This window comes from Loxodonta africana, chromosome 3, assembly GCF_030014295.1.
Source record: "Loxodonta africana isolate mLoxAfr1 chromosome 3, mLoxAfr1.hap2, whole genome shotgun sequence".
Taxonomy (NCBI): Eukaryota; Metazoa; Chordata; class Mammalia; order Proboscidea; family Elephantidae; genus Loxodonta; species Loxodonta africana.
In genome coordinates, this window is record NC_087344.1 from 93,438,419 (window position 1) to 93,453,881 (window position 15,463).

General features: G+C 36.0%; 1 protein-coding gene across 5 annotated transcripts in view; it reads right to left on the reverse strand.

The window, feature by feature from the left end:
• Nucleotides 1-15,463, reverse strand: part of USP24 (ubiquitin specific peptidase 24) — a 171,855-nt gene that overhangs the window by 93,875 nt on the left and 62,517 nt on the right. For all 5 annotated transcript variants that reach the window (XM_064282027.1, XM_064282026.1, XM_064282025.1 and 2 more), the window contains exons 9-20: nucleotides 13,850-13,924; nucleotides 13,093-13,251; nucleotides 11,488-11,602; nucleotides 11,196-11,299; nucleotides 9,436-9,543; nucleotides 8,924-9,019; nucleotides 8,670-8,831; nucleotides 8,424-8,471; nucleotides 2,788-2,895; nucleotides 1,984-2,133; nucleotides 1,203-1,334; nucleotides 275-386 (exon numbers count right to left, since the gene is read on the reverse strand). In XM_064282027.1, coding sequence (XP_064138097.1) covers nucleotides 275-386; nucleotides 1,203-1,334; nucleotides 1,984-2,133; nucleotides 2,788-2,895; nucleotides 8,424-8,471; nucleotides 8,670-8,831; nucleotides 8,924-9,019; nucleotides 9,436-9,543; nucleotides 11,196-11,299; nucleotides 11,488-11,602; nucleotides 13,093-13,251; nucleotides 13,850-13,924 — 1,369 coding nt within the window. The remainder of the gene's footprint in view (nucleotides 1-274; nucleotides 387-1,202; nucleotides 1,335-1,983; nucleotides 2,134-2,787; nucleotides 2,896-8,423; nucleotides 8,472-8,669; nucleotides 8,832-8,923; nucleotides 9,020-9,435; nucleotides 9,544-11,195; nucleotides 11,300-11,487; nucleotides 11,603-13,092; nucleotides 13,252-13,849; nucleotides 13,925-15,463) is intronic.

Consider the following 15,463-nt stretch of genomic DNA (forward strand, 5'->3'; position numbering starts at 1 on the left):
GCTAATCAAAAGGTCAGCAATTCAAATCCACCGGCTGCTCCTTGGAAATCCCATGCGGCAGTTCTACGCTGTCCTATAGGGTTGCTATGAGAGTTGGAATCAACTCGAGGGCAATAGGTTTGGTTGCTGTTTTTGTGGTCTTCATATGCGTAGGAAAAAGGTAAAAAGGACATTCCAAACTGTTCGGTTGTTTCTGAGATGTGGGACTAGGGGGAAAGGGAAGAATAAAATTTCGTACTTGAAAGAACTGAAAAGCGATTTAAGTTTTTCCTACCATTCATAGTGATTTCATACGACTCCAACTTAAGGATTTTCTCCTTGAAGAGCTGCTGCTGAACATCACTCTCGAGATCATGCTGCCCTTTTGTAAACCATTCAAAACACATCTGTGGATTAAGACAAATATGACCCTGTAACTCAAGTCAACTTCAGGCAAACACATATTCCACTTCGGGCAAGTAAAGGTAAATTATTTTGAATACTTTAAAATTTACGTTGCCAAAATACCACTTAAAACTGAAATGCTTGGGACTCTGGAGCGAAATGAAGCAGCTACTAGCAATCTTTGTCCCTTAGATAATGAAAAAATACACTCATACTTTTCACTGAGTTTTATATTTGGGCTTTTCCATTAGCATTTATTACCTCTTACTCTGTGCCATATTTAATCCTTTCAACAATCCTATGAGGTAGTTAATATTATTCTGTAAAATGTGATGAGGAAACAGAAATTCATGGTTAGAAAACCTCAAAGCAGTTGTTCTGCTCCTGGTCTAGCCTGCTCCCAGTGGTCTAATGATATTTTTAATAATGTATGTAGGTACTGAGTCTTCTTTGGCGCTACTGGGGTATAACATCATTACAGGTACTCAAAGGTTTCTGTTGGTGAATAAAACTCAGTTTTATGGCAAGAAAAAAATTAAAGATATTCCTAGAGCTCTTTAACTGTACTCACTTGGCTAAATTTGCTATTTTATCCAGAATGGTATGAAAATTACGAAAGAGTGCATACATTTATTTATATCAAGGATATATATTATATATTCTTTTAGCACTTATGGTTACTGATCTGTTACTATAAAATGTTTATTTACGTACATTAAAAAGTGATTTGAAATGATGAAACACGTGACACACACAAAAATGTAAGATATTTAAGTTTTCACTGCTGCCTCACTTTATCCACGATAGCACCTTCTTACCTCTCTATCTAATTCACAAACATCCTGGCCAGTCACAAGACATTCCCAGATTTCCTTGGCACGATTCCAACCCAGATAGAGAGTAGCTTCTTGCAAGAAAAATGCCAGAAATTTTAAATGTGCCTCTAAATACTGCAAAAAGAAATAATGCTAATTAGTTAACTCCAGGCATTCATACCTGAAAGCAAAGTTAAAAAAAAAAAAAGAAAAACTTTTAAATTTTAGGAATCATTTTAATGAATGTTTTTTCATATAACAGGGTTCAGTGAATGTGAGCACACTCTGTTTATAACAGGCTGACAGTACAGTGTAGGTATTAAGAAGCTACTTCAAGTCTACTGCAAATTCAGCCGATTTTAGATGTCGCTAAAATGTAATTTCAGCAATTTCAAAGTAAAACACCATAAACTCACAGCTGGTGATGAAGCTTTTCTATTTTTTTTTTTTTTTTTTAAACAATAACATTACCAATCAATTGATGTGAAAAACAAAACTCATTATCCACAGAATTATTATTTCAGATCAAAGACAAAGAAAAGGTGTTTATTATGCTATCATACACAATTCTTGGGTGATTTACTGAAAGATTTAACCACACTTATTTTTTTAAACTTTTATTTTGAAGTAATTATAGCCAAGGTACACAGCTGTTCCACTGCCCTAAGCCTACCTCATGCTGCTCCTTTATAGTCACACTCAACAAATACTAACTCTACAGTTCAAGGGCAAAAAGGTCAAATGAATGCTGGAAATCATGAAGCAAAAACACGACGCCTGATACCTCCCGGTAAGTGTATCGGCCATCCACTAGCGTTGAACCTGTCAGTCCTCCAGGTCCAGCCACAGCTGCTGCCAGTCGATGACAAGCTATCAAACTTCCTGTTACCAATTTGACTATTTCAAAATTTTTCTTCAAATCTTGAATAATGCTCTTGGCAAAAACAACAAAGACAAAAGTGGCATGAGAATTTGCAGTTACTTTCTTGACTTCTTACAAACTTCTATTATAAGACATAGTCCAACATAAGGGATGGCAAAGATTTCCTCACTCACATTTCTTATAAAAAATGAAACCAATCTGGTGTGTATACTTATTTTGGAATCAATAACCTTCTCTCTTATTTTTTGCTTCTAAAAGAGATTTTTTTTTTTTAAGAAAAAAGTCTTTCAAAGGAACTATTTCACTTCCTGTATACTTTTCCAGATCTTTCTTCCAGGTGTATTACACTGAAGAAGCTCTAGCTCCTTAAGCAAACTAATCTTTTTACAATATAAAATAAGCCTTTGAATCTTTACAATCAAATTTCTAAAATACCGTTCGGACCTTTAAAAATTGCTTTAATTATTTCAGTACATTAAAGAAATAAAAAAGGAGCGAGTTAAGGGTATATCAAAAGAAAACCTCTACAGAAATGAAAGCAGAATGATGTTCAAACTCGAAGTTGTTAAATAATGTAAACCAATTACACTAATAACCACAAAAAATTTAATGGAGACTATAAAACTCAGCAATTTTAGTCTGTATTGTTATTATAAAAGGTTAGGCAAATAATTGTATAACAATCACATATAGCTATACTCTTACCTTGTCTTGCTTTTGATAGGTTTGTTTTATAAACGAGCGGGTGATTTCATGGAGCTGACGCAAAGCTGGTACCACCCAGACAAACTGAGGATTATTAAGTTGAGATGACTAGAGTTAAAAAGAAGTTATATTAATTAAATTAAAAAAAATGGCAGACTAAATTGATTAGCTATAAAAAAATTACCAAGTCAATTAGGTTTTATTATTACACATTGTATTATTTTTCCCTTCATATAGCTCAATTATAGCTTATCTTCATGCACTCATAATTCAGTCTCCAACTTCTTATTCTGCATGCAATTTCCTAAGGCCAAGGACTGCAAACAGGAGTGGATGTGAAATGACAGTAAATGTACAGGGATACATCAGCAAAAACAGACAAGGAATTAGCAACTTCAGAGGACAGATTAAGTAGCACAGGCTGCTAAGACATGTTGACATAAATAAAATAAACTGATGGCAAAAGCTTGACTTAGATAATACTGAGCTTGCTGGTAAGTAAAATGAAATAAAAACAGGGCTTTTTATAATTATCTGATTAAGATACCAATGATATGATCAAGATACCGAGAGTGATCTAAATTACAGGAAGTGGTCATGATCTGTTTGACTTTCCTAGTTAAAGCAATTTAATAAGAGGCAATCCCATTTTTATTAAGTATTATAGCCAGTTTATACTTATACTGTACTTTATACTTTTCAAAACATTTTTAAATATGTCTGAAATTGGTGCATGACAATCCAGGTCTTCATAGTACAGACCTGGCAAGCCTGACGTTCATGTAATACTCTAAAAAGAGAGTTGCTTTATAATAAACATCATTTCTGAAACAATGAGATTTTATATTACACTTTATCATAAAATTTGCTAAGAATTTCAGATAAGACACTATTAGTTAACTGACCAATTATTAGGTTTCTAACTAAAAAAAAAAAAAAAAATTGAGTAAAAGCTTAAGTCCTTAACATTTATTTTAAAGGCCGAGTTTTGTTTTTTAAAAATTTTCTTTTGTCAAGTCTTTCTATAAGATCAAGATGCCTGGTTTGGGGAGAGGGAGGAGAGAGGGACAGGACTTTCAATGTCTTCTGCAGAAAAAAATCCTTCTACTAAATATGTAAACGTGACAGAGCTATTGCCAAAACAATAACATTTTCCTTGCCTCAAAGAGATTAACCAATCAATCAGCAAATACCATATTTCCTGAATTCTAAGACACAGGTTTTACAAATTTTAACATTTTTCAAACTGATGCTTCTTATGATTATGTCAAAAGAAATTTACCAGCCACTAGGCATAGGAGTAAGTTTTGATGGAGCTGTCCTTACCTGAGTATTTGCAAACTTAGTCGTATACAAAAGGCATTTATTTGTTCGCCTACCTATCATTTTAGTTGTTACTTGGTACAGGTAACACCAAATAAGGATGGATTTTTAACTTAAATTTGGATCACTGATTTGTTACTTAAAATGTTATCAAAAAAATTACACCTATGATGTAGCACTGACTTGGCTGTTGTGTCCATCAATACAACTAAAAGCAAAGAAAGCTGCCAGTAGTTTCAGACTGAAGAATTTTTCAGATCCAAGAGAAGCTGGGGTGACAGACTCACACTCTATGAGGGGTTATATCACTTGGCACTAAATCTCTCTCTGTCCAAAGGTGCAACTTAATTCAAGAGAAACTGCTTAACTTCTAGTATACACAAATAAGCAAAAAAGAAGCTTGAGTCTTACAAAATAGGAGAAGCACACAAAACTCCATATCCTTCAGGATGCCTCAAAATTATACACTCAATCTTAAAGATTTCAAAGAGGTCAAAAGCACTACAATAGATAATGAAAAGCAGTGTGCCACAGTGAAACTGTGCGTAACAGGCCAAAAGGACGCTTAGACTCAAACTGAGTGTAACTCTAAAGAAATGTATGCAATTGTAAGGGTAAATATAATCCACTGCTGGTTGGTAAAACTGAAATGTACGATTCTACAAACTTTTCAAATTTGTGATACTTGTTGCAATCATTGGCATCTTAGAATCAGAGAAATAAGGTATAAAGGCCAACTACTTGCGAGACTCACTAGAATATTTCTGCTAAAATATTACAGTTGTAAAGTGACAATGATCAAAACTCTAAGGTTGCAATCCAAACTGATACCTTCCAAAAGGATTACAAAAATTAGGATGTAAACATAAATCCTTTAGCAATAACCAGATATATTAAAAAGTATTATGACCAGTTAGTCAATTATGGTTTTTATTTAACGCTGAAAATTATCCTTTGAAGGTAGCTCATTATACAGTAAAATAAAATAAAAAATAATATAAAATTATAATTTAAGAGTTATATCTAAAATAGCATCTGTAAAATTTAGCAAACAAGAAAAATAAATTTGTCATAGAGTCAATTTCGACTTATAGCGACCTCACAGGACAGAGTAGAACTGGCCCATAGGGTTTCCAAGAAACAGCTGGTAGATTCAAACTGCCAACCTTTGGTTAGCAGCCAAATACTAAAGATTCCATTTATCTCATCTTATGTATGACTTCATGTTGCTTAGTTATAAGACAAGCTTTCTCTCCTCCAATTACAAAAGGGGCAAAAAAATTTAGTCAACAATTAAAATGAACATATTTGATAATGTCAAGGAACTGAGGTTTCATAAGTAGGAGTTAATGGAATGAGCAAATTAGACTCTTATAATTAGATGAAACCTTAAGAGGTCAACTGGTTTAGCCTGCAAACCTACAGCTAAATTTTCCTTACTCATCTTTGTGCAATGACTGCCTAGTCTCTTACTATTTCCAGTGGTGAGGAACCCATTACCTCTGGGGGCAATGTATCCTATTTTCAGGTTCTTCTTACAGAAAGTTCATTGTTCTGTTATACTGAAATATGCCTCCCCATAACTTCTTAGGATATATAAAGAGTATGTTGAATCAAACTTCTCTGTAACAGTCCTCTAAATATCGGAGGAAAGCTTTCAAGTTCTCTCGTCTCAAAGCTGGACATCCCCACTGCCTCATTGGTCTTGTTTTCCCAGATCTAGCCATCTATCTAGAACCGAAGCATACATTTTTGCACTGGAGAACATTTTTAAAAGTATTTCCTCCTGTACTAACATCACTGTGAGATTGCACTGAGGGTACCTTGCTACTGTTGCTTTCAGTTACATGTTTTGGCAAGTAGAGGCTGCTCAACTATGGCTAAATAACATTTTAGTGTCCTCGCAGGGTGCAAAGGAGGCAGTAAGAGGAAGGGAACAACAGTTACTGAAAGCCTGCCAGGCACTGTGCTATGTGGTCTTAAGATAACTTAAGGAATATGCAAACACTAATTGGGTAAAAATGATTTTTTTGGTTTAGTAATTTTGGGGGTGATGAGTACATTTAAACTTTTTAATTGAAGGAAAAAAAGAAGTGAAATAAGAGGGGAAGGGCTGGGGGTAGACAGTGGAAGGCATAAAGGAAGCAAAGGAAAGAGGACCAAGGGAGCCAAGGGTATCCTGGCAGAATCTACAGAAATAAAGGTCAGAATTTCCGAACACAACAGTGGAACTTGGGAATTTTAAGAGTGTCAAAAGCAGAGGGAAGGGCAATCAGTTGGGGAAATAGAGGTAGCTGAGGGTGGGAGGGGAGTGAGAGGTGGGTGATCTTGTCTTACCCTTTGCTTAGTTTCTGTGTAGCCTGGCAGGGAGACATAATCCCCAGTCAGCCCACCTTGCTGCCTGGCAGGAAAGGGCATAGCATAGAAAAACACCTTTAGTGGCAGGATATAATTCACCCCCCTGCCTGGAGTCATATCCAGGGGGCTCTGATCTTCCCACTGCCCCCCTTCAGCAACACGTACTTTAAGAGAGCATGGTGAAAGCACTTAGTAAACGGAAAAGTGCTATATAAATGCAAGATACTATTATTTGGAATGAAATAGTGGTATACCAGTTTCTTTACTGGGAGCAGTGGGGAAATAAAAAAAAAAAAAAAAAAGGAAAATATTCAAGTCTCACAAAACGACTCCAAAAATTTCCCTATTACTTTTTAAGAAGTTTTGTTATAAAACAACAGACATGAATGAACTGACTGCAAAGAAAAGCAATAAAGATGCAGTGATGCTACTGGCTAGAAGAGCTATGTAAGGCTTAGCTGTAACAAGGAAGAAAGGGAGAAGGTCAGAAAGGATTTTCTGGTTCCAAAAGCCATTTCCCTGGAGAGAAAGAAAAGTCCCTTAAGCTCTGACCTTCATATCTAAAAAGAAATGTATCTGTTACTGAGAAGAAATCACCCCTTTTCTCTTAGCATCTAAACTCCTTCAACAACTCTGGATGAGTTTCGATCGCAAAGGCAGAAGCTGCTAAATTATCTGAGATCACTGAGCCGAGAAAACTGGAAAAATTCAAATTGCATCTGAGTGGAAAGAGAATAATGCTGCTAAATTAAAGGAATGATTCTTCAAAACACGAGAGTGATCAGCTCGTTTGTGAATGACTTTTAAAATCTCTAAAGCTACGTTTATATGTAGAAAACTCACTTGATCAAAATCTTCAATGTCAGAAATATCAAACACAAAGTTCTTAAATGACCCCACCTAAACTTTATGACCAAATGTGACTAAAGAGAATAAAAGCCACTGAGTCACCAAAGCCTCTTTATTAAGAGCTAAACGAGTCTCTGAAAATACCAATTGAAATTAGTTAGCAATATTCAAGATCCATTAAGACTTACTAATAAAAGCCAAGGTATATGTTCTACCAATGAAATTGTTAAGCTACTGGCTATTTTACCAGAAGAATTTTCTTATGTTAATAAAAATGAAATTCAGAAAAGGAAATCCCTCCCACTGCTAGGCTTTAAGTCTGGTCGGGCCAACCTGAGGCCTGAGTGTAAGGAGGCTGTGACTCTGATTAGGGCAGCTGCGACGGTGGATGCACACTCCGTCCCACTTGGCTGGCCACTGTGATCATCCCTCTGAGAAGAGACTTGAGGTTTAAGGACCAGAGCAACAGAAGAGCTACAATCACTATCGCTTAATCACTAACCATCATTTCAAAGCACAGTCCACGTGTCCACTATAACCTGGAGGCCAGAGACCTGAAGGACAAGGCTTCTGCAGTACCAGTCCCTCTTCTAGTCACTACCCAATCCCACCTTGTAAAGTCAAGTCCCAGCAACATTCAATAACTGTTTGCCTAAAGAATTATTGAGGAACAGGTATGAATCAAGCACCTGAAAAACTACTACGCGCCAGCACCGAACTAACCCCTTTTCTTTCCTTCTCTTACTCTGCAAATGTGCCTGTTTCTTCCCCAGTGGGTACCATGACTATTTAGAATCCATTGTACTTATTAAATAAAACAGTGTATATTTTGGATTTAATTTAAAAGAGAAAAGTGAAGTTGAAGATCTTATAATTCCATGAAAAGAATAAAACCACTCTTTCAATGTGACCATGGATATTTTTTTTTTTCCCTCTGAGAGTCAATAAGCTTAGGTCATAAACAATATTTAAACATTAAGGTTGCATATGAACATTACCATAAGAAACACTAAAACATACTATTATTTTAAAATCATGATGTACTTTATTAAAGAGAATTGTTACACTAGTATACCTTGAATTTGATTTCATCCACAAATTCTTACCTTGAATCCATCCTTCTTGTTTTTATCCAAACTTGTCCATTCTCCAGGCTGAAAGTTCATTTTAAGAGAAATATAAGTGACTTGGTTAAAAACAGTACCTACAATTTCACAGTCTTAGGACTATAAGGTAAGAGCTTCCAGACAAGATATCTGGTTTAATTTACATAAAAGGGGAAGAAAATTACTTGTCTCTAATTATCCAGGCAGTACTGTTGCTCTGACAATTAGACTAAAAATAAAACTGACCCTTTTAATATCTTCTATGCACTTGACGATGTAGCTCTTCTTGATTGTTTCTTTCACGGCATATGCGTCACTAAGGATTGTCAGGTGCTCCTCCAAGGCTTGCTGAATGAGACTGCTGGGCAGGGTCGGAAGATGAGCCAGTTCCCAGAGCACGTCTAACACCTACAATTACACCGCATATGATGAGCCAGCCAACGCGCAAATAAAACTACTTTAAATATTTGTAGCTAGAAAAATGCATTTGATTCTCCTGCCTTTCCCGAAGTGGTTTCAAATCGAGCTTCCCGGCCTATTCGTCCTATCAGGCTCAGTAGCTTCTGTCTTACTCTATCACTCTCAATCTCCCAGCTCTGTGGAATGGAAAAGAAAAGACACAAGAACTGCTTCACAATCTGATTTTATCAAACTGGCAAAATATGCAAAAACTTTAAGCTTGAACTTAAGGAGTTTAACAAATAAGAATAACACATTTAGATGCTGCTAATTTGGCATCCATGGGTGGTGCAAAGGGTTAAGCACTCAACTGCCAGCCGAAAGGCTGGTGGTTCAAACCCAGCCAGAGATGCCTCGGAGGATAGGCCTGTAGACCTGCTTCCAGAAGATCACAGCCTTGTAAATTCTCTGGAGCAGTTCTACTCCATACGCATGGGGCACCGAGAGTCGGAGCTGACTCAACAGCAACTAACAACAATGTGGAGGTAGGAGGCCTCCAAATGAACTTATTTTAGTAAAACTCAACAGGAAGCAATTGTGACTGAACACATACCTTCTGAATGAGAACAAACAAATGATTAAGCTGATCCGAGTTAAATTTCACAGCTGCTGCTGCAATAATACTATGAATATTCTCAATCACAGTAGATGATTGTCCTGACTAGAAGAAGAAACATTGGAAAACAGTTAAGTAATCCCTAAACCTTCTCCCTGGCATCTATAGAACTAGAAGCAAAAAAGTAACAAAGATAAATTGATTCTAGATTATTGAGGAGGTACCTGTGTGATTATATTGGCAAGAACAAAGTAACCATTATTAGTGGTTATTAGTTGGCCTTATTTAAATTCCTAATATAAACATAAAAAAAGGTAAGAATCAAGTTCTCAATCTGACATTCATTTCAAAAGAACAAAATCTTTTCAACTGGCTAAAAAAATCCAAAGTAAAATACATGACAAACTTACTCACTTTTGGTATTTTACAAATGATTTTGAGGGCCTTTTTTAGTTGAAAGTATTATCTACCTCACTTTTTACATGCTCATGTTTTGAGACTTCAAATTAATATTTATTTATCCCATGTGTAGTAAGTCCCAGACTCATTTTATAACCTCAATCATGGTACCTTCAAGCCTCACTGTTTGTCATGTGAAACACTTGAAAGACAGGGACATTTTTAGATTGAATTCTACAAGTATTTGCTCAGTATCTACTATACAGTGGATGTAGAAGGGCTATACCATATATATATATATATATATCATGGTCTACAATCTTCAACCTGACACGGACTCACATCTTATAGTCATGAAACAAAATTACATGAGGGTATACGACCAAGGTCAAGACATGGGAAGTAAAATCTATAAGACCTGGAACTATTTTCTTTCAGTTCTACATCTAACCTCCTATAGTCTGCTCTGCACTGCTGTGCCAGGGGCCCACAAACTACATCTCCTAAACTCCTCTGTTAGCTTCTTCCAATTATGCTCTGCCAGTGAGAGGGAAGCACTGCTGGGAGATCAGAAGGCAGGAGGAAGGAATAGTGTTTCTGGTTCAGACTCAGACAGTGGATGAAGGTACTGGCATCTGTGGCAGCAAGTGATTCCAGAAGCCTTGAAGGCGTTGGAACCTCACTGGCACTTCTAGCACTTTTTAGCATGAAACTTAGCAGCAATTTAATGTCATGCTATGTTCATTATTTTCCTTCTATATTTTAAGTTCCTTGAGGTATAGGGCTAGGTATAGGTTGAATCATATGTAACCACCATTTTTGTATGTGAAAAATGGTCAAATAGCAACAATTTTATATGGCTCAACACAAGATATAGCCATCGTGTCTAGAACATAGCAGATAGTCAATAAATGTTTGATGAATACATGAACTCTAGTAATAAAATATGATGATAAAAGAGTACAGATAGCTAATACTTAACCCTCTACCTACAGAGTTTAATCATAATAAATACCATTTAAATGTTCACAATGTGCCAGGCAGAATGTACTGTATAAACTATTATTTCTCACGATAAGTAGGCATGGTAGGTTATTTTTAAACTCATTTTAACTATGAGAAAACTGAAGCTCACAAATGAGTAGTTTAGGAAACTAGTGAAAATTGCACAACTAATTTGTAATAGAGGCAGGATTCAATGTGAGGCTCTGTGACTTAAAAGCTTATGCCCTTAATCACTGATTTCCTTTGAATTACTTCAAACTATTAATTTGGTCATAAGCCCTCTGTTTTAACACACTCGCTACATTAAATCCAAAAATGTTAGGAAAAGGCAAAAACAATTCTGCTCAACTTACCTGTATCTTCCAAATTTTAGTCAGCTCATCTAAAGACAATTTACTGCCCAAGAGCTCAATAATTCCCTTTATACGATCACAGTACTGTGCTTGATCTATGTTGCCTAATGGAAAAAGCAACAGAGAGGAAGACACATGAGGTAAAGACTGATTCTTCTAAATACTGTTCTATTAATTCCAAAGCAACAGTAATTTGCCCTAAGATTATTTAAAGACTAATACAGTCAATTCTGTACCTTTTTTACACAGAATTTATAAACTGTATGTCAGGTAACTTTTTAAAGCAACTTACCTTCCAATGCAATTGACAAAACTGAGTTCTCCACTAGCCAATCTAATAATCTGTCTGTATCTATTGCATTCTTCACAGATTTGGACAAAGTGCTGTCTTCTATTAGTTTGGTTACCTAAAAAGACAAGATTATTGTGATTGAGTCTAATGCAAATATACATTACATTATTACATATAATCACTACACATAGAAGCTGTAACTTTCATAATGTTAAAATGTGGTCTGATAATCAATCAAAATGTATCAAAGGCTGGTTGGTAGAAGTTAACGGAGTACTATCTGTGATATCTCTTTAAAGCAAGCATGGAGTCAGGTCCTTACAGTTCTCACACCCTGGGCCACTGCTAACTGGCTCAAGGATGAGCAGCTGACCTGGGCTCAGTCAGGACACTTATTCTAAACTGTGAACTTGGGACTAGAGAAATTGTCAGTCCCTCTCTGGTGATGGGGACTGCAGGATGTGAAACCATCAATGGCCATGATCTCTACCATATGAAAGATGCCACTCTGTAGGCAGAGAGAAGACAGGGCCACATGCTCAAAACAGCAGAGACAAGACTTGACTGAGTCCTGGCAGCAGCCACGTCTCAAATTCTAGTTGTTCCTGCATTCACATGAGTTCTTGCCCTTCCATCATTTGGCTCTTCGATCCTTCATTTATGTTAAATAGTCCAGCCTCCTTCCAATAAATTCCCCTTTTGGCTTAAGGTGGTTCAAGATGACTATTTCACTTGCAGCCAAGATTCCTACTTAGCGAAAAAACTAAAGGAAAAATACCTACAGTTATGATTGAACTATAGTGGCTCTACTTCTCACACACCAAAACCAATTAATGCTGTTTGTATGGATCTACACAAAGTCCAGGAAATTATTTCCATCATCTTGCTTAGACCATCACAGATGCAATCATTTTGTTCTGCCCTAACCCCAGTTAGAATATCTGGTTTAAGAAAACCTGTATCTCAAAAAAATAAAAAGAATTGTACCCTTAGGGTACAAAGTAAATCCCAAACTACATATTCCAAAGGATTGCTGCTGTTGTTAGCTGCCTTTGAGTTGGCCCCCAATTTATGCTGACCCCATGCACAATGGGATTGGAACATTGTGATCCATATAGTTTTTGCTGGCTGATTTTTGGAAGGAGATTGCCAAGTCTGTCTTCCTAGACTTAGTCTGACAGCTCTGTTGAAACCTGTTCAGCATCACAGTAACACACAAGCTTCTACTGACAGATGAGTGGTGGCTGCGCTTGAGGTGCACTGGCAGGAATCGAACCTGGGTCTCCTGCATGGAAGGTGAAAATCCTGCCACTTAACAACCACTCTTCTCTTCCAAAGGATTACTTTCTAAAAAAATTCACAAAAACACTAAATATCCTAAATAATTCAGAGAATGAATTTTGAATATAAAACATAAAAAGATGGCTTATCTTTTATATACCAATATAGCTCAAAACAGTAGAACTTTGAAGAAGCTATAATAACTGGATGCTTTCCATGTATAAAATATCAACACTTAAATGTTGCCTTTATATAAATAACCACAAGTTTTGGCAGAACTTACGGTGTGTGTTTAAGTATTTTAGAAACAAATCCAAAACTTACTTCTTTGAGGGAATTCATTTTAGCACTAAAATGTGGTGATTTCAGCATGCGCAGCAGGATGTCTAGTCGCAGGTCATCCACAACTGTGACCAGGTCTGGTTGGAACTGCATGCAAAGTAACTTAATAGCAGACAAGAGCTCGGGGATGCTGACCAATCTCTTTCAAATTAAAAAAAATAAATAAAAAAGAAAGAGGAACATCTTGATCTCAATACTTCCAAAGCATAAAGGAAATAAGGTTAAGGAATACAGGACAATTTCAATAATAATAATAATGGTCTGGGGGTATGTGACGCTCTATATGGCCAATTAATTTCCCTTTGCTTCTAAACAAAGTTAGCACATGGGTGAACAGCAAAGGAAAGAGGGGGGTCCTGTGAGAAATTCAATGACAAAATAAGTCATGTTAAATTTAAATAATAAAATTGTTTTAAACAACTTTGGATAAGCTTCGAATACTGCATTATTTAACATTTCCTTCAATTCTATACTTCCTCTAATACTGCCAAAACGAACACGCTAATACAATTCACTTACAGAGAATCCTATGCTCATTCTAGTGACTGTGGTGACACCATAGCTATCGCTTCAGGAAAAGCATTTTTAGGTTAGAAAATGTAAAATCAATTTGATATGAAGTGCATATCCATGTGACCAGAATCTAGTGAGAAACAGCATCTGAACCTTGCCCGAAGTCCTGGCTTCACTTCCACAGACTAACTGGCCTATTGCCTACTTGGCTGGAGACAGCATTTACCTTGTCTTTGAGGTCCTTCTCCTCCACACTCCGTACATCCTGAATTGTAGTGAGGATGACTGGGTCTAGCATGGGCTACAGAAAATAAAACACTAGACTTATTAAGGGTCCTGAATCTGTCCCAAAAGCAAAAGAGAAGATATTTCACTCACAGCTCACAAAGGAAAGGGTGCAATGACAAGATCTTCATTCTAGTATGAGAGCCACTACTAACTAGCCAATGCCACCCAATGAAGCCTTAACTGACTCGGTGTCTCAGTTTCATTACATGTTACATGGGTGCAATGCCTGTCATTACCATTTCATAGGGGTAATTTTGAAGAGCAACAAAACATACAAGGATTAATTTTTAAAACATTCAAGAATGGGTATATATTTTTGTGATAAGGTAAATATTTTGCATTTAATTTTTAAAAACAGATACAACATGAACCATACAAACTATGCTCTTGCATGCACTTTGCTTGCTGATATGAATGAGGCCTATACCTAAGGCTCATACCTACACAGTACTCCGGAATGGCAACCCAATCAGATAACGCACTCTAAACAGCATGTAAGAAGCAGTAAAATACCAGCTAGATCTAATTTATCACTTCCATATAAGTAAAATAATTTACAAAACTTAGAAACAGCTGGTGAGGAGAGACGACAGACAATATTTAGCTATCAGGGCTGTGAATATATTAGAAATGAATTAAAATAACATGAAGCAATTATCAGATATATTTTTTCTTTTATACTTATGCCAATTGTACAACAAGGACTGAAGGCTCTTACAGTAAGAGGCAAGTCATAGTGCTCTTGTTGGCATGTGCTAGGCCCTTTTTAATCCTCACCACAACTCTATGAGATAAGTATTATTATCCTCACCATTTTACAGATGAACAACTGAAGCAAAGAGGTTAAATAAACCTTTCAAAGCCACACAACTAGCAACTGGTGGAGATAACTGTTTAATCTGTGTCAACTAACATTTATTATGGTATGAGTTTACTGCTAAACACAATTTATTTGGATAGCTTGAAATAATTAAAATAAAAATGAAGTTAAATATGTTTTGGTTGGAAATTCATGTACTTCTTATCCTTTCTAAAGTAAACTGTACTTATATGTAAAAGCTGGAATTTCCAAAGAACTTAATATTAATTAGCAGCTACAATATTTGTTGACTTTCCTCCAATGGAGCAATGCATAGATAGAGCTTGCGTTTAAAATCTAATCATGACCCCGATTATCAAAAAATCTTATCAGTCAATTCACGTTGCCTCTGTATGCCTTAATGTTTTAGCTACAAAACTAAAAGTTAGCCTTGAATGTTTAATAACTTGAAGAACACTAGATGTTTTGAAAGAAATATATAAACGTCCATCCTATTTCACTTAAAAATCTTGCAGTATTACCTTGATACGTAAAGAACGTATTTAACATTTAGAAACAGCAAAAATTTCCAGAACCTACTACAAAAATCACATCTCCCTTTTTAAAATGGTGTTAAAGTAAATACGACAGTAGAAAGAAGGAATAGTGCATACAAAAACATTACTCTCAAAGAACCCTAAGCTTTCGAAACCATTTATGGTGATTTAAAAAAAAAAAAAAAACCTCTGTAAA